Source organism: Solanum stenotomum, chromosome 3, assembly GCF_019186545.1.
Source record: "Solanum stenotomum isolate F172 chromosome 3, ASM1918654v1, whole genome shotgun sequence".
In the NCBI taxonomy this organism is placed as follows: domain Eukaryota; kingdom Viridiplantae; phylum Streptophyta; class Magnoliopsida; order Solanales; family Solanaceae; genus Solanum; species Solanum stenotomum.
The window spans coordinates 68,186,381-68,207,089 of record NC_064284.1 but is presented as its reverse complement, the minus strand read 5'-3'; the positions used below and the strand labels follow the sequence as shown (position 1 = coordinate 68,207,089).

The 20,709-nt window shown below is 38.7% G+C and overlaps 1 protein-coding gene across 1 annotated transcript; it reads right to left on the bottom strand.

Moving 5' to 3' along the window:
- Nucleotides 1–1,336: 1,336 nt before the first annotated feature.
- LOC125859241 (uncharacterized) lies at nucleotides 1,337–20,422 on the bottom strand (the record flags this gene model as incomplete). The annotated part of the gene is given in 15 exon segments (XM_049538936.1): nucleotides 1,337–1,471; nucleotides 2,010–2,156; nucleotides 2,256–3,374; nucleotides 3,420–4,639; nucleotides 4,724–6,084; nucleotides 6,172–6,239; nucleotides 6,294–6,609; nucleotides 7,080–7,153; nucleotides 7,205–7,255; nucleotides 10,953–11,139; nucleotides 17,580–17,764; nucleotides 17,936–18,029; nucleotides 18,095–18,381; nucleotides 18,840–19,004; nucleotides 19,457–20,422. Coding segments are annotated over 15 exon segments (6,375 nt in total), but the record flags the coding sequence as incomplete, so codon positions are not given.
- Between the last annotated feature and the right edge of the window lie 287 nt (nucleotides 20,423–20,709).

Below are 20,709 nucleotides of genomic sequence, written 5' to 3'. Positions count from 1 at the left end.
TATAAGAATACAATAATCTCTGTGTATGAAAATACAATAACTGCTGTGGGAGTTTCTCTAACCGACAACCATCACATAAGAGCTATAGTGATGATACAGCGATCGACCTCACGTTGCCAGAGCATCTTATACCCGGCCAAAGGTATAAGACCTGAACTGCCTAATGGATCCACTAGTCTAATCTGAAAAGGATTCATCTAAAAGTATGATCCTTTTCTACCCATGGTGGCTAACATGGTTCTATGGGGGCTGTGGGTTCTTTGAACGCTCCCCCAATTCGGTGCTCGATACTACTCCCAAAAATGTACTGGCTCTTATGTTTTTAAAATACATTTCTTCCTGCTGATGTGAGATAATTACTCAAAACTAGCCCGAAGGCCCCTTTGGAAATCTCAGTTTCCAACCTTATTCAAATGTAAAGACATTTCTTTAAAACTTCTTTGGGAATACATAGTTTCCTAATAACTTTGAGAAATGAACTCAACTTCAAACTCCTGACTTAACTTGAAACTGAGACTCTTACTCGACTTGAAACTCTATACTCTTTTTCTTGACTTCTAACTTCACTTGACTTGGAGCTATCTTTCCTTGAATCGGAATTATGAATTCAAGGTGTTCGATCACATGTTATGGAGGGATTCTTGAACGCTTATGCGTACCTTGGAGTGTCGGAAACAACTGTAAAACATAGGTATAATACTTTGAAACATGCATGAGAAAGTGAGAAAAGAAATGGGGAAATTTGACTGAGACTTCAGATTTCTGGTGACACAGATGGCACCTACGGACGCCATCGACGGACCGTAGATGGACTTACGGTCCGTCCTGCAGGTCCGTAGATAGCGTCAGAAACTTCCCCAGAATTCATTTTAAAAAAATGACTAAGTGTTGACCTACGGTCCGGACTTACGGTCCGTAGGTCAGGTTACGGACCGTAGATCGTGCCCGTAGATCGATGCCCAAGAACCCATCTTCTGTCCCGATTGATGGTTGACCAGTACGGACCGTCAATCGATCTACGGTCCGTAGGTCACGTCCGTAGATCGGGATCGACAGCCAAAACTTTCTGGGAATTGATGGTGATTCAACTTCAAAAGGGTCACAACTCTTAGAATCATAATTCCCTCAATCATACAATAGGTTTCAACTTAAATGCACAACCTAATCATGTCTTACAACGAACAATAACTTCAACAACACCACCAACAACATCAACAACAACTAACAACTTCAACACTTCAACAACAATTCCAATCTTTTCTCAAATCATAGAATAAACTTAGTGTGTGGGAGGGAAAGGATCAACCCACACGAAAACTCACATACCTTGATAGAGATCACCCCCGACGAAAATCCACAATGATCTTGTTGATCTCCTCTTTCTTCTCTTCTTCTCCTTCTTCTCTTCTTCAATCTCAAGAACCCTAACTCTTTTTCTTTCAAAATGGGGCAAAATGGTCCAAAGGTCAGCCTAATACAACATTATGAGCTCAAAAGAAAGACTTTGTGAAAAGACCAAAATGCCCTTAATTTTTCGGACGGATTTCCCTTCCAACTGCCCAACTTCTAAAAGGCATAACTCCCTCATACGAACTCAGAATCGAGCAAACTCGGTGGCGTTGGAAAGATAGTTCCACGAGCTTCGCAACCATAACTAGAACTACTCCTAACTCATCCTGAGCTAGGAGTTACGACTACTCAAAGTTGGCCAAAACTCACTGATTTCCACACTTAGCCAAATTTCCAGATTATTTTTTTTTTTTCAAATTTTTCCAAAAAAAATGACTATTTCCAAATTTCAAGCTCCTTCAAAGCCACTTAAATTGTCGGATGTTACAATATCTCCCCCTTGGGAACATTCGTCCTCGAATGAGGTTACTCTTATAGGGCTAAGGGTGTAACATCAACTCAACACCCAACAAACAACCATGCTAATGCAACAACAACAACATGCTCATTATAATTAAAAGAGCACTAAGAAGGAAATTAATACCTTGATCTGCGGATTCAAAGAGATATGGATATCTCTTCTTCATGTCTTCTTCGGCTTCCCAAGTAGCTTCCTCAACAAATTGGTTCCTCCAAAGGACCTTAACTGAGGCTACATCCTTTGTTCTCAACCTACGAACTTGCCGATCTAAAATTTGAACAGGAATCTCCTCAAAAGATAAGTTATCATTGATCTTTATACTTTCAATCGGTAGGATCAATGAAGGATCGCCTATGCACTTCTTCAACATGGAGATGTGAAATACCGGATGAACCGCTGCTAGTTCCTGTGGTAACTCCAACTCATAAGCAACATTGCCAATCCTCTTGGCTATGCGGTAAGGTCCAATATACCGGGGACTGAGTTTCCCCTTCTTACCAAACCTCATAACGCCTTTCATGGGTGAAACCTTCAAATATACCCAATCGTCTATTTCAAATTCTAACGCCCTTCTCCTAACATCGGTGTAGGATTTCTGACGACTCTGTGCCGTTTTCAACCTCGCTTGAATCACTTTCACCTTCTCCATAGCTTGGTGAACTAAATCTGGTCCTATCAACTGTGCTTCACCAACTTCAAACCATCCAATAGGAGATCTACATCTTCTCCCATAAAGAGCTTCATATGGAGCCATCTGGATGCTAGAGTGATAACTGTTGTTGTAGGCAAACTCAATGAGAGGTAGGTGATCATCCCAACTCCCTTTGAAATCGATTACACAAGCCCTCAACATATCCTCTAAGGTCTGAATAGTGCGCTCTGCTTGCCCATCAGTCTGAGGGTGAAAGGCAGTACTTAAGTTCACCTTTGAACCCAAGCCCTTCTGAAAAGATTTCCAGAACTGTGCAGTAAACTGTGCACCTCTATCTGAAATAATGGAGATTGGGACTCCATGAAGTCTCACTATCTCTTGAACATACAACTTGGCATAATCTTCTGCTGTATTGGTAGTCTTTACCGGTAGAAAATGAGCTGACTTTGTCATTCGGTCGACAATTACCCAAATAGAATCATGCTGTCTGCGAGACCTTGGCAACCCTGTGATGAAATCCATATTGATCATCTCCCACTTCCACTCTGGAAGTTCTATCCTCTGAGCCAAACCACCGGGCCTTTGGTGTTCAACTTTCACTTGTTGGCAATTTGGACACTTAGCAACAAACTCAGCAATGCCCTTCTTCATGCCATTCCACCAATAAACTTCACGCAAATCACGATACATCTTGGTGGAACCCGGATGAATAGAATATCTGGAGCTGTGAGCTTCATCCATAATCTTCTCTTGGAGTCCATCTACCATAGGTACGCACAATCTACCTTGAAATCTCAAAACACCATCTCCCCCTTGTTCAAAAGCTAATACTCTTTGCTTTTGAACATTTTCCTTCAACTCGAGCAAAATGGGATCTTGATCTTGCTTCTCTTTCACTTCTGACATTAATGATGACTCGGCCCTGCTCGTCACCGCTATTCCTCCTTCTGTGGAATCTGTAAATCTGACTCCCAGGCATGCCAGTCTGTGCACATCTTTTGCTAACTCTTTCCTTCCTTCTTCAATATGGGCGGTGCTACCCATAGACAACCTGCTCAAAGAATCAGCAACAACATTAGCCTTACCTGGGTGGTAAAGAATACTCAGGTCATAATCCTTGAGTAACTCTAACCACCTCCTCTGTCTGAGATTAAGCTCTTTCTGAGTAAGCACATATTGAAGGCTCTTGTGATCAGTGAATATGTCGACATGCACACCATACAAGTAATGACGCCATATCTTCAAAGCAAATACTACAGCAGCTAGCTCTAAGTCATGGGTTGGGTAGTTCTTCTCATGAACCTTTAACTGTCTGGAGGCATAAGCTATAACCTTGCCATTCTGCATTAAGACACAACCCAAACCAACTCTAGATGCATCACAATACACCACAAAACCTTGAGTACCTTCTGGTAGCGTCAAAACTGGAGCTGTAGTCAATCTCTTTTTCAATTCTTGAAAGCTTTTCTCACAAGCTTCAGACCATTGAAATTTCACTGTCTTCTGAGTCAACTTTGTCAAAGGAGATGCAATAGTCGAGAACCCTTCAACAAACCTTCTATAATAGCCAGCTAATCCCAAGAAACTCCTAATTTCAGTTGGAGATGTGGGTCTAGGCCAATTCTGCACTGCCTCAATTTTCCGAGTATCAACTTTAATTCCATCACCGGACACAATGTGGCCTAGGAATGCCACAGACTTAAGCCAAAACTCACACTTAGAGAACTTAGCATACAACTCCTTGTCTTTCAAAGTCTGAAGAACTTCTCTGAGATGACTAGCATGATCTTCTTCATTCCTTGAATAGACTAGTATATCATCAATAAAGACAATAACAAACATATCTAAATAAGGTTTGAAGACTCTATTCATCAAATCCATGAAAGCTGCAGGCGCATTAGTCAAACCAAAGGACATGACCAAAAACTCATAATGACCATACCTGGTTCTGAAAGCTGTCTTTGGGATATCACATTCCCTTACCCTTAACTGATGATAGCCTGATCGGAGGTCAATCTTTGAAAAACAAGTGGCACCCTGAAGCTGATCGAAAAGATCATCAATCCTCGGAAGAGGGTACTTGTTCTTGATGGTAACCTTGTTCAACTGGCGGTAATCTATACACATTCTAAGGGAACCATCTTTCTTCTTCACAAACAAAACCGGAGCACCCCAAGGTGAGACACTCGGTCGAATGAAACCCTTTTCTAGGAGATCTTTCAACTGCTCTTTCAACTCTTTCAACTCTGCTGGTGCCATTCTATATGGCGGAATAGAGATAGGACGAGTATCTGGAATGAGATCTATGCCGAAATCTATCTCTCTCTCAGGAGGAATTCCGGGTAGATCATCAGGAAACACTTCTGGAAACTCTCTTACTATAGGAACTGACTGGAAATGAGGTATCTCAACACTAGAATCATGAACTCGGACTAAGTGATAGATACAACCCTTCGAAACTAACTTTCTTGCCTTAAGGTACGAAATAAAACGACCCTTAGGCACTGCTGAACTGCTACTCCACTCTATGACTGGCTCATTCGGAAACTGAAACTTGACTGCTCGAGTTCTACAATCTATCGATGCATAACAAGCATGAAGCCAATCCATACCTAGAATGACATCAAAATCTACCATGTCTAACTCAACCAAATCAACCATGGTGCTCTTGTGATTGATAGAAACAGGACAATCACGATAAACTCTTTCCGCTAGAATAAACTCCCCAATAGGTGTAGACACACAAAAGGGTTCACAAAGTCTTTCAGGAAGAACCTCAAACTGATTTGCAACATAAGGAGTTACAAACGATAAACTTGCTCCTGGGTCTAGCAAAGCATACACATTAAAAGCAAAGACTTTGATCATACCAGTTACAACATTCGGAGAATTCTCTTGCTCATGGCGACTGGTAATAGCATAAAGGCGGTTTGCTCCTCCACCTATACTAGAAGTAGCTCCTCTAGGTGTCGTCCTGCCTGGTGGAACAACTGAAGAAGACTGTGCTTTATTGCCTCCATTACCCTGCCTATTCTTTGGACACTCTCGCATGAAATGCCCATTCTCACCACACTTGAAACAACCAAGGGAGCCCTCTCGACAAATACCTGAGTGGTTCCTACCACATTTGGCGCAGACTGGAGGCTTACTACTCCCTTGCGCCACACTACCCGAAGATTGTGTTGGTCTAGCCCTGACATCCTTCGAATTTTGAACATTAAATTCACCTCTGTATCTAGGTACAGGTGCTCTAGCAAATGATGGAGCAGGTCCCTGTTGCCTTTGCTGAAAGGAGGAATGGTTTGAATTTCCTCTCTGCTGCCCGGACTCGTTCCCGATCCTAGCTTTCTTGCTTCTGAACTCTTCTCTGTCCCTCAGCTTCTCTTCCTCAACCTGCTGCACATAAACCATCAACCTTGATATATCCATGTCCCTGATAAGCATTGCGGCCCTACCTTCCTTGCTTGACAACCGAGATAGCCCCGCAACAAACAAACTCATTCTATTCCTCATGTCCGCAACCATCTCCGGAGCATAGCGGGATAGTTGTGTGAACTTCAAACTATACTCATGAACACTCAAGGACTCCTGCTTAAGTGTGAGGAACTCACGTACCTTAGCCTCTTTCAATTCTCGAGGAAAGAAATGCCCCAAGAAAGCTTCTTCAAAACGGGCCCAACTCGCAGGTGGTGCATTCTCAACTCTGCCCCTTATCCACTGGTCAAACCATGTTCTGGAAACATCCTTCAGCTGATACGCAGCTAGTTCAACCCGCTCAGTATCTGCCATATGCATCACATCAAAAATCTTCTTCAACTCCTCAATGAAATCCTCTGGATCCTCAGTAGTGCTCGACCCCATGAAACTCGGAGGATTCATCCCCAAGAACTCACGAATCCTAGAAGTGTTAGCTCCTTCCTGTCGAGCTCCCCTTTGCTGACCAATCTGATTAGCTATAGCTTGACTCAACATTCTAATCGCCTCTCTGAACTCGGCATTAGAAACTTCCCCATGATCTTGCACTCCAGGTGCATCAGGTAACTCTTGCTCATCAACGTAGCGTCTAGGAAGACGCCCTCTGCCAACTCTTCGGGGAGGCATGACTATCTGAAACACGCGCAAGCGTGAATTAGAAGGAAACTCTCTAGAGATAAACTTTAACGCACAAGTTGAGTATGAAAGAAGTGAGAAATCTTCCTAAATGTTGCAGTTTCCCAATTATAGATGTGGCGCGCTTCACACCGATAACTAGGACTCTACAGACACGGCTTCATAGACTCCCTAAGACTCTTGAACTCTTTGCTCTGATACCAAGTTTGTCACGCCCCAAGCCTACACCCTGGGCGGGACCGGCACCCGGAGACCATTTCTGGCCACAAGCGAACCCTTGGCCTGGCTTTCTCAACTCAGCGGAAACCTAGCTCACAGAATAATCCAAAGCAATGCAATATTGCAAAACAACTTAACTTATAAAATATGGCCATAAGGCAACCCGAATCTCAAAATAGGATATTTACATATATACATAGATAAGAGACTCAGAACTAGCTGACTGACTATCTGTCTATGAAGCCTCTAAAATACTGAGATGGATGTTGGGATAGATCCCGCAACATCCTAATAAAACAAAACTAACTAAGAACACAAAATAATTGAGTCCTCCGGAATGCAAGGAGGCTCACCACTGACTCTGGAGTGCTTAGGTGGATCAACGACGTGCAGGATGCTGATCCGGGGTACCTGAATCTGCATCATCAAACGATGCAGGCCAATTGGCGTCAGTACATGGAATGTACGAGTATGCGAGCTGGAAAACTAAGCAACAAAGGCTAGAATGAAATCTGGAAGAAAACTGAACAGCTTACCTGGCTCAACTCAACTCAACCTGACTGACTTCTTTCAATATAAGGCAATTTAAAACAAGTGTGATATAAAGAAAGACTGTTTAAAACATGCTATAAACTCTGTGTGTATACAAGGATACAATAAGCCTGAAATGTATTTAGAAATGCAATGAACTGATGTATATAAGAATACAATAATCTCTGTGTATGAAAATACAATAACTGCTGTGGGAGTTTCTCTAACCGACAACCATCACATAAGAGCTATAGTGATGATACAGCGATCGACCTCACGTTGCCAGAGCATCTTATACCCGGCCAAAGGTATAAGACCTGAACTGCCTAATGGATCCACTAGTCTAATCTGAAAAGGATTCATCTAAAAGTATGATCCTTTTCTACCCATGGTGGCTAACATGGTTCTATGGGGGCTGTGGGTTCTTTGAACGCTCCCCCAATTCGGTGCTCGATACTACTCCCAAAAATGTACTGGCTCTTATGTTTTTAAAATACATTTCTTCCTGCTGATGTGAGATAATTACTCAAAACTAGCCCGAAGGCCCCTTTGGAAATCTCAGTTTCCAACCTTATTCAAATGTAAAGACATTTCTTTAAAACTTCTTTGGGAATACATAGTTTCCTAATAACTTTGAGAAATGAACTCAACTTCAAACTCCTGACTTAACTTGAAACTGAGACTCTTACTCGACTTGAAACTCTATACTCTTTTTCTTGACTTCTAACTTCACTTGACTTGGAGCTATCTTTCCTTGAATCGGAATTATGAATTCAAGGTGTTCGATCACATGTTATGGAGGGATTCTTGAACGCTTATGCGTACCTTGGAGTGTCGGAAACAACTGTAAAACATAGGTATAATACTTTGAAACATGCATGAGAAAGTGAGAAAAGAAATGGGGAAATTTGACTGAGACTTCAGATTTCTGGTGACACAGATGGCACCTACGGACGCCATCGACGGACCGTAGATGGACTTACGGTCCGTCCTGCAGGTCCGTAGATAGCGTCAGAAACTTCCCCAGAATTCATTTTAAAAAAATGACTAAGTGTTGACCTACGGTCCGGACTTACGGTCCGTAGGTCAGGTTACGGACCGTAGATCGTGCCCGTAGATCGATGCCCAAGAACCCATCTTCTGTCCCGATTGATGGTTGACCAGTACGGACCGTCAATCGATCTACGGTCCGTAGGTCACGTCCGTAGATCGGGATCGACAGCCAAAACTTTCTGGGAATTGATGGTGATTCAACTTCAAAAGGGTCACAACTCTTAGAATCATAATTCCCTCAATCATACAATAGGTTTCAACTTAAATGCACAACCTAATCATGTCTTACAACGAACAATAACTTCAACAACACCACCAACAACATCAACAACAACTAACAACTTCAACACTTCAACAACAATTCCAATCTTTTCTCAAATCATAGAATAAACTTAGTGTGTGGGAGGGAAAGGATCAACCCACACGAAAACTCACATACCTTGATAGAGATCACCCCCGACGAAAATCCACAATGATCTTGTTGATCTCCTCTTTCTTCTCTTCTTCTCCTTCTTCTCTTCTTCAATCTCAAGAACCCTAACTCTTTTTCTTTCAAAATGGGGCAAAATGGTCCAAAGGTCAGCCTAATACAACATTATGAGCTCAAAAGAAAGACTTTGTGAAAAGACCAAAATGCCCTTAATTTTTCGGACGGATTTCCCTTCCAACTGCCCAACTTCTAAAAGGCATAACTCCCTCATACGAACTCAGAATCGAGCAAACTCGGTGGCGTTGGAAAGATAGTTCCACGAGCTTCGCAACCATAACTAGAACTACTCCTAACTCATCCTGAGCTAGGAGTTACGACTACTCAAAGTTGGCCAAAACTCACTGATTTCCACACTTAGCCAAATTTCCAGATTATTTTTTTTTTTTCAAATTTTTCCAAAAATAATGACTATTTCCAAATTTCAAGCTCCTTCAAAGCCACTTAAATTGTCGGATGTTACACAAATAATGATGCCATATTTTCAAAGCAAACTCTATAGCAGCCAACTCTAAATCATGGGTTGGGTAATTCTTCTCATGAACTTTCAACTGTCTGGAAGCATAAGTTATAACCTTGCTATTCTGCATTAACACACAACCTAAACCAACTCTAGACGCATCACAATAGACAACAAAGCCTTGCGTACCTTCTGGTAAGGTCAATACTGGGGCAGTAGTCAACCTCTTTTTCAATTCCTGAAAGCTTTTCGCACAAACTTCAGACCATTGAAATTTCACCGTTTTCTGAGTCAACTTGGTCAAAGGAGACGAAATGGATGAGAACCCCTCTACGAACCTTCTATAATAGCCAGCCAAACCTATGAAACTCCTAATATCAGTTGGAGATGTGGAATTAGGTCAATTCTACACTGCCTCAATTTTCTGAGTATCAACTTTAATTCCCTCTCCAGACACAATGTGGCCTAAGAATGCCATAAACTCAAGCCAAAACTCACACTTAGAGAACTTGGCATACAACTCTTTATCTCTTAGAGTCTGGAGAATTATTCTAAGATAACTAGTATGATCTTCTTCATTCCTTGAATAGATTAGTATGTCATCAATGAAGATGATAACAAACATATCTAAGCAAGGTTTGAATACTCTGTTCATAAGGTCCATGAATGTTGCAGGTGCATTGGTCAAACCAAAGGACATAACTAGGACCTCATAATGACCATAACGGGTCCTGAATGCTGTCTTTGGAATGTCACATTCCCTTACTTTCAATTGATGGTAGCTTGATCTGAGGTCAATCTTAGAGAAACAGGTGGCACCCTGAAGCTGATCGAAAATATCATCAATTTTTGGAAGATGATATTTATTCTTGATAGTAATCTATACACATCCTAAGAGAACCATCATTCTTCCTCACAAACAAGACCGAAGCACCCTAAGGTGAGACACTTGGTCGAATAAAGCCTTTATCAAGAAGGTCTTTCAACTGTTCTTTAAGATCTTTCAACTCTGTTGGAGCCATTCTATATGGCGGAATAGATATAGGACGAGTATCTGGAAGAAAGTCTATACCGAAGTCTATCTCTCTCTTAGGAGGGACTCCGGGAAGATCATCTGGAAACTCTTTTACTACTGCAACTGACTGAATATGAGGTATCTCAACACTAGAGTCATTAACTCGGACTAAGTGATAGATACACTACTTTGAAACTAACTTCATTGCCTTAAGGTACGAAATGAAATGACCCTTAGACATTGCTGAACTACTTTTCCACTCTAAGACTGGCTCATTTAGAAACTGGAACTTGTGAATTCGAGTTCTACAATCAACTGAGGCATAACATGCATGAAGCCAGTCCATACCAAGAATGAAATCAAAATATACCATGTCTAACTCAATTAAATCACCCATGGTACTCTTGTGATTGACGGAAATGGGACAATCACGATAGACTCTCTCTGCTACAATAGACTTACCAACAGGTGTAGAAACACCGAAGGGTTCACTAAGTTGCTCAGGAAGAACATTAAAATTCATCGCAACATCAGAGTTACAAAGGATAAACTCACTCTTGGATGTAGCAAAGCATAACCATTAAAGTTAAAAACTTGGATCTTACCAGTAACAACATCTGGAGAATCCTCTTGCTCTTGACGACTACTGATCGCCTGAAGGCAGTTTCCTCCTCCGCCTGCCCTTGAAGTAGCTCCTCTAGATGCAACTCTGTCTGGTAGAGCAACTGAAGAAGACTGGGCTCTATTGCCCCCATTACCACTACCCTGCTTGTTCTTAGGACACTCTCTTATAAAATGACCGTCTTGAACACACTAGCAGCAACCAGTGGAGCCATCATGACACATCCCTGAGTGGTTCCTACCACACTTAGCACATGCAGGAATCTTAGTACCCCCTTGTGCCATACTACCGTGCAACTGTGCAGGTCTAGCTCTGAAATTCTGGGAATTTTGACTATTGTACTCACATTTGTTTCTTGGTGCAGGTGCACCAGTAGATAATGGAGAAGGTCCTTTCTGCTTATGTTGAAAGAAGACCGGTTCGCCTTACTCTTTTGTTGCCCATATTCATTCCCTGATGCCTTAGCCCTCTTATTCTTAAACCCTTCTCTATCCCTCAACTTGTTGCACATAGATCATCAGCCTTGCTATGCCTATGTCACCTATTTGCATGGCTACCTTACTTTCCTTATCTAACAGATGAGGCAACCCAACAACGAATAAACTCATCCTACTCTTATTGTTGGCAACCATCTCTTTGCTTCTCTTAGCTCATAGGGAAATAAACGCCCCATGAAAGCACTCTCAAAACAGTCCAATTCACAATCGATTACGCGCAACCACAAGTTAGAAAGAAACTTTTTATAGATAAAATTCTAACGCACGAAATTAGTATGAAAGAAGTGAGATATAGTTCCTAAGTGTTGCAGGCTCCTAATTATAGATGTGGCACACTTCACACCGATAACTAGGACTCTACAAACACGACTTCATAGACTCCCTATGACTCTTAAACTTTATACTCTGATACCAAGTTTGTCACGCCCCGAGGCTACACCCTAGGCGGGACTGGTACTCGAGAACAATTGCTGGCCCCAAGTGAATCCTTGGCCTGACTTACTTACTCAGCGAAAGACTTTAAGGATTAAGAAAAGAACTCAAATGCAAGATAACTCAATTGTCTCAAACTAAACTCATAATGTTTTAGAAATAAACATTTAACTTAGCCAAAATGGCAACTCAAAACTGAACATAAGTCAATAACAAGATAAAAAAAAATGAACTAACTGACTGTCTATCTATGAAGCCTCTAATAATTGAGATGGATGTCGGGACAAGACCCACGACATCCTAATGAACCAAATATTGAAAAGCAATAAAAAGGGATCCTCCGGAAACAAAGAGGCTCACCAACAAACTCTGGAGCTCAACTAGAATCAACGATGCGCTGGATGTTGATTCTGGTTACATGAGTCTGCATCATAAAAAGATACAGGCCAAATGGCATCAGTACATTGAATGTACGAGTATGCGAGGGGAATTCTAAAACAACACATAAGCTTGAAAGAACTGAAGAACTTACCTGGCTCAACTCAACTCAACTTAACTGAACTCATTTCAATATAAAGCAGTATAAAATAAATGCAATATAAAGAAAAGCTTTTAAAACATGGATAACAATTCTGTGTATTTATAAATACAATAGTAACTCTGAATGTATGCAAAGATACAATATAAACTCTGAATGTATATAAAAATACAATTAACTCTTTGTATATAAGAATACAAAATACTGATGTGGGAGTTTCTCTAACCGACAACCATCACTTAAGAGCTATTGTGATGATATAACGTTTTGCCTCACGCTGCCAGGGCCGTCCTATACATTTCCAAGGGGATAAAACCTGACTATAAGTGGATCCACTAGTCTATGCTAAAAATCACTAAGGAATCATCTAAAGAGTATGACCCTTTTTCTACCCATGGTAGTTACATGGTTTATGGGGGCTGGGAGTTGTCTGAACTCTCCCCCATATCTGTGCTCAATACTACTCCCAAAATATGATACTAGCTCTTATGTTTAAAAACATAACTCTGTGGTTTGAGATAATTACTCAAAAACTAGCCCGAAGTCTCTCTTGGAAATCAGTGTTTCCTCTCTTGCTTAATTGTGAAAGCATTTACTCTTTACTGAATACTAGCTCAAAGGCTCTTTTGGAAATCTCAGTTTCCTTTCTTGTTTAAATGTGAAAACGTTTACTCTTTACTGAAAAATTAGCTCAAAGGCTCTTTTGGAAATCAAAGTTTCCTTTCTTGCTTAAATGTGAAAACATTTTAAACTCTTTGGGAATACATAATCCCCATATACTCTCTGAAAAAATGAACTTCAACCTTTACTCTTTACTCAACTCAGAACTCAAGTCTTAAAACAAAGTTAAAACATTTGTAAAAGACTTTTGTAAGACTCTATGAACTTCTCTTGACTTGACTCTTAACTTCTCTTGACTTGGCTCCTAACTTCTCTTGACTTGACTCTTAACTTTCCTTGAATTGAATTATGGATTCAAGTATTGTGATTTGTGATAGGAAAGATCTCATGATGTTTAGGAGTGTTTTTAGATAGTTAAACATGAGAAAAGATCAAGAAATCACTGTGTGGAAGCGAGTCTGCGATGCGGAGAAGCATTTAATTATTTGGTCGCGAAATAACTTTTTAAGCAGAATGGTCCGTGATGCGAGGAGAATTTTCCCATCCTGAGGAACAGGTCCACGACGCGGACCTGGTACCCAGATTCTGTCGACTTTTTCCTTCTTTGTTTTCTGACCCCAATTCGCCTACACTCGTTTCCTTTTCTGAAATTCCCTTTAGATTCAAATACCCAGTGTATGTACACAAGAATCTAACTCAAAACAACTCTAACAATCGACCTTAAACTCTCAAGAACTCCTCAATGTCATCCCAAATTCAAGAACGGAAGCAATTCATGAACACAACTCAAGAACATCAAAGTCTCAATCTATTAGGACGAAAATCATACTGACATAAACATGTTTGGCGCGTGGGTGAACGAGCCCAACACTATGTGAACTCACATACCTCGTAGGGATCACCCCTTGACGAAATCCACAAGTGATTCTTGAAGATCTTGACGATTCTTGCTCCTTTTCCTCTTTTCTCCTCTTTTTTTTCTCTTCTCTAAAACCCTAACCCAATATGGTAAAAGCGTAAACTGAATCCTATCAGTTTAGACCCCAATTAATTACCAAAACACGAAATTAAGTTATGGGGTATGGAAAAGACCATAATGCCCTTCAAAAATCCGGATTAGACTTTCCTTAATTGAACAACCCAACTTTCAATGGGCATATCTTACTCATACGAACTCGAAATCGTGCAAACTCGGCGGCGTTGGAAATATTATTCTAAGATATTTCCTAAGGTATCTGGAAACACACCTAACTCATCCTGAGATAAGATTTATGGTTGTTTGAAGTTGACCAAAAACTCTACTTAACACACTTGACAAATTTTTCAGATTTTTATAGTATTTCCAAAAATGACTATTTCCAAATTTTAACTTCTTTCTAGTTCCTTCAATTAGCGAGATGTTACAATATTCCTCACAATTCTCACACTCTGCATTTTTCTGTTCCTCTCTGCTCTCTTCGCTAATTCAATCAACAAATCTGCCACCTGATTTTGCCGAAATACATCATTTTTTGCGTGTTTTCTCTTTGTTGGACTTAATTTAATTTTCTAATTAAAAAATTATATGTTTTATTTGGGCAAAAAAATTTAGTTCAAATTAAGCATGAGATACACATACATCACACATGTTTGAAAACTAGATCGGATTGCAATAGTTGAAAAAGAAACTAAAATCATACTAAATCGCATTGCAAAATGAGAAACAATTAAAAATTGTATCAAATCAACTGCCTCATAAATTCGTATAAATAAAATTAGTCTATAAAATATTTAACTATAGTACCAATTTTTTGTATATATAATAAATACAAAAATACACCATAAAAGTTTGAATAGATCATATTACAATGGTGGAAACAATTTAAAATATTTCAAAAAAAAAAAACATAAAATGTATATCAGATCAGATTACAATACCGGAAAATATGTGACGCAATTAGAGATGCTCCCTTATGTTTGAGGTACTTCAAATTAATCACTTAAATATAAATATATATAAAACTAATTTAGTCATTTAATTTTGTAAATAGTGAACATTTTCCCTTATCATTTGATATTTTAACGATTGTTTATTTAACTAAAATTATGAAAAAATATTTTAATAAAAAACTCATTTTTGGCCGTGTAATTTTTGTAGTTTTTACAATTTTTTATATCTTGTGCAACTTTTACTATTTTTTAAAATTTTATTCTAGCGTCTGACTTAGATTTTAAAAGTTGTAATTTTTGAGATTTAACGGAAACACGTAACTCTGTTCCCCATAGTTCTTGTTATGTTGTGACTTGATTCTTTCGACATTTTTATACTCTGTAAAGAGTAAGACATGCCTCAATTCCTATCTCCAAGTATGCGATTCATTAACTCACTAGGTGGTTTTTGCTTATCTCCTCACTAAAGTCGTTATATCTTATAACAATCCCAATAATTTATTAAATAATTAATTAGACTGAAATTCCTCTTTTACAAATGTAAATGACTTAAACGTTTTAAAATATAGTAAAGAGACTAATTCTTAAAATATTAATTACCATATTATCTTTTCCCCTTTCTTTCAGGGCGTAGCTACGTATGTCTGAGGGTGTTAGTTGAACATCTTTGGTGCAAAATTTTATTATGCATATATAATAAATGTTATTTCTCATACATATATGCTAAACCTTAAATGTATTCTTAAACCCCCTTATCAAAATTTCTAATTTCACCGCTTCTTTCTCTTAAATATATTTATTTTCCCTACATTTTTCACACTCCTATGTGTTTCTCTGTTCATCTCTGCTCTCTTCACCAATTCAATCAACAAGTCTACCAGGTGATTTTTCTGGAATTCATCCGTCTTTTGGTGTGTATTTTTCTCGATTAGATTTTTAAAATTTTACTTTCTAAAGATTTTTTTTTATTTGGGCTAAGTTTTTTTGTTCAAATTCTTGTACTTTTAATGTATTTGCAATATTAAGCATGGGATACACATGCAACACACGTGTTTGAGATTAGTCGAAACTTCTAAATTTACCACTGCTATCTTTAAATTAATTTATTTCCCTCACATTTTTCACATTCCTCTGCCTTTCTTTATTCCTATCTGCTCTCTTTCCCAATTCAAGCAACAAATTATCTACCACCTGATTTTGCCGGAATGCATCTGCTTTCCACCGTAGATAGCAACAACACTGCCACCAACAAGCGTAAGCTTGATGATTTCAACAGTGTCGATCAAATAGTAAGCCAATTAAATGACTTATCTTCACTAGCTTTCGATTTCTACAAATGCAAATGTTGTTTGGTTCTGTTTGACTGGAATCATACAAGATGCGTGCTTAGGAATTTTCTGTGTCTGATTCCAATGACTTTGATGGAGCCTCTAAACATCTAATTTTTTTTATCTCATCCTCTGTTTCAACAACACAACTCTGGTAAGTCGTTATACGTCTTCAAATTTGATTTACACAGTTTGTACTACTTGACAAGAACTTACGTGCAATGCACGTATCCAGAACTAATATATATACACACTAAATCAGATTGCCATAGTACAAACATAAATTACAATCATTCTAGATTACATTGAAAAATTGGAAAAGGATTAAAATTTCTGCCAAATCGACCACATCATAAAACCATATAAAGGAAATTCTATACTATATTGAATTATAATACCAAATCTTTTAAAGACAAAATACAAAAATAAATCATAAAAAAATTAATAGATTGGATTACATTGGTCGAAACAATTTTAAATTTTATTAAGAAAAAACCATAAAAGACATGCTACATTAGACTACGATACTGAAAAATATGAGACTAAATTAGAGAAGGTCCCTTATGTTGTCACCAGACTTCATTCTTTCAACATGTGTATACGTAATACGTTATAAAGAGTCAGGACTGTCCCTATTCTTGTCTCCAAGTATATGATCCATTGACTCACAGGGTGACTTTTACTTACCACTTTGCTAGAGTCCCTATGTCTTGAAACAATTCCAATAGAGATTTTCTTATTATGACCTTAATGCCAAATACAAAGATTCAATAGCACAGTAAGCCTCAGTCACAACAGCTAAAATCGTTAAGGTAAACACATAATGCAAACTGCAAACTAAATATAGTATTTCTTGAAAGCCTCAATTCAGAAGAAATAAGCTTAGGGGGTATTCTGATCACGTGTCACTTGAAAACTGCAAACTTGTAAGCATATCTTTTGTAAAAACTGTTTGAAGAATGAAGTAATGCAGGGAGATCGAATAACATGTCCACTTTGCATGAGTGTGGTAATATCAGAGGAATCGAAAATGCAGAACAGTAGTTTTGTTAAAAAAGCGGGGACGGGGGAGGGGGGGAGGGGTGACATAAACCAAACTACTACTGACAACATTTATCAAGAGAGCTGTTGTTCCACAAAAAATTTCACAACCCCTTGTAAGTTGTCCCAGATAACTAAATTTTACTTGAAGAACGGAGAGTTTCTTATTATGACCTTAATGTCAAATACAAAGATTCAATAGCACAGTAAGCCTCAATCACAACTGCTAAAATCATTAAGGTAGACACAGAATGCAATCCCATTCTTCCAAGAAAAAAATCGAAAAAGGGAGCCATTTCACAATCAAGGACCTTGATGCTATTGACAAAGGGAACCATTTCAATGCACATGTACAACATCTAAAATGCAACAAATAAAAGCTTCATGAGAAACCATGCAACAGTAACATTTCCGATGACACAAGGGTATGTCCAAGAGAATAGTAGTTAGTTACATATAGAAGTTAAGGATTCATGATTGCAAGGAGAAGCTAATCAAACACTCGAAATAAGAGTCAACATTTCTTGTACCCTGAGATGGAGAACTACTTGGAGCCCAGTCATGGAAAGCTCAGTGCTCACTCCCGGAAGATAATCACAGAATTGGTGGATAATCTTGGGGAACCTAACAATTTCTCAGCCAATGGAAATAAATATTTGTACGCACAGTTCATTGAACATTTCTCGCACCTTCTTCTCTTTGATATGATAACAAACTTCTCCAAAACTAATGCATTCTTTAACAAAAATTCTGAAAGTTCAAAAAGATCCTTGGCATAGGACCAGTTGAGATGATTTATCAAGCATATCCGGGAGGAGATGACAATCTTAACATTCTTGAGGTTGGGAAGCACAAAGATTGAAATCCATCTCTGCAAATTGATATTATTTTCTTTGACCAAATCTTGTAACCCAAAGCAGCAGAAGGTAGCATCAGGCTGGAAACAGAATACGATCAGGGACAAATACATGGCAGCCTAATGGAAATTGCAGAAAAGTTGAAAAAGAAAACTTTGAAGTAGAAATTTCCAGTAAAAATAAATTTCAGAGCCAACAAATTTAATGATACCTGAAAATGATTATAATGGCTATTCTTTTCATAAAGAGACTCATGATGTAGGTAGCCAAAAATTGATAACACATTTTTCACAAGAAAGCAATCACGAAGCTATACGGTGACATAAGCAAAGTCTCTTAATGACAGTTAAGGATATATTTGTGTTGAGATGGTTCGTGCAAGTGTAGAGGAGATGTGCAAATGCCCCAGTGAGAGGTTGGCCATGGTGGGCCTTAGAAGAGGGAGAGGTAGGCCAAAAGGCCAGCTGCTCCCAACACACTTAACTCTTTTCTATTGTGTAAAATGATGTACAAAGGCAAAAAGGCAAAGCTTCATAAAAATTATGTAAAAAGAAGATACAAAGCAACAGAAAGTTACATGCATAGCTCTTATGTCTATGTTGAGACACTCAACATGAGGTGATGCTCGCAAAAGGCCAGCTGCTCCAAACACACTTAACTCTTTCTTATGCAACTCCAGCGTCAAATACTTGCATTTCAATTCTGGAATTCGCACCCCTTTGAACTGCAACATGCACAGGACCTGGTGCAGTATTACCAATGAAAAAACCAGAGAAAGCAACAAAAAACAACAGATAGAAAGTACTCCACAACAGATATAGTGTTGTGACAAATAAACTATCTAAACACTTTAAGCAACATCAATGTACGAAAATCCTGGTGTCTAGATATAACTTTGGCGATATGATAAAAGAAATACCCGACTTCACAAAATTGGCAAACGGATTGCATAAAGGTCCACAAAATTCTCTAACTCAGTTCTTTTAATCAAGAAATCCGCGAGGGTCAGAGGCCCATGGTTTGAAAGTCAGTGGAGAACAAGCCCACCCCTCTACCCTTCTCCACAAGTTTTTTACAATTAATCCAGTTGCTTTAATGGATTGTGTATACAAATCTCCATTGTATAATGTTTATCTGCAACTGTCTGATAATAATCAATGAGAGAAAATAAAGACTTTTGAGTTTAAAACAAACCTCTATGAACCATGTTCCAACTGTTATCTTGCTTGCACTACTCAGCTTTTGAAGATAATCCCACACGAGAATCATAAAACCTTGATGATAGCCACGACAACTATCTTCGTCATCATCAATTTCTTCATCAAGCAAATATTGGATGTCTTTGATACATGTAATCTCGAACGTAAGCTTAGCATTAACCAAGGAGGATACGTCTACAAGCCTACACTTGAAACCATAAAGACTTTCACAAATCTCCAAATGCTGAAGATAGGGGGCAACAATTTCCAAGGAATGATCAAGTTCATCATCATTGTATGCTATCAAATTTAGTCTCTTCAATTTTGAAGACCTAATTTCCAAACGACTAAAACCCTTAAAACGAGATAATTCCATAGTTTCCAATATAGGACATCCCGACAATAAGTTCACAATATGGTCATTAGATAACACCATCCACTTCAATTTTATGCTCTTTAGAGACTTCCATGCTACAGCCACATTAGGATCAAAAGAACAGAATCCCAAAACTAGTGTTATCAACGACGAACAGGTGTATAAACATTCCGGCAATGCATAAACCTCTTCTTCAGAGACTGACTGGATTTTCAAATTTTCCACTTTCTTTTCAATAGCAAAACTAAGCCATCGATCCATGTCTGACTTGTATGCATCCGGCTCATTACTATCGAGTTGAAACTTTTTAATTTTGGGAGAAACTGAATGACCTAATACATAATCAACATAGGATACATACCACTCATAGTTACCAAATGTACTAAAAGAGAAACTATCAAGTGATTTCCAAAGATAGTGCCACCTTTTTGAGAGAGCACTTGTCACAAGTGCGGCTTCGGTCGGCATAAGAGAGAGAATGTGAAGGAGAAGATCGTCCGACAACTGACTGATTCGGTCTACAGCTGTTGTTGTTTCTTCTATGTTTTCGCCAGAATCCATGGCTATCTTCTCGCCGAAATCCATTATAATTTTCAGGTAATGTCACTCAGATCTAGTGCACCCCTTTCCGTTACAATGTGAGGAAAAATGAGTAATAAATGGGGATAATTTGGTCCACTTTGATTCAATCATGACATAATTGTTTACAAAAATGGAAAATAGTCATAAATGTGTTAGGTACAGTTGAACAAAAACTTGTATTTCGTCAATAGTTTGATTTCAAAATGTGTTATCCTTAATAATTTGGTCAAAAAGTTTTCTTTCCGCTAAAATTTGGTTCTAAAAAATTCACATTGTTGCTTAATGGATCA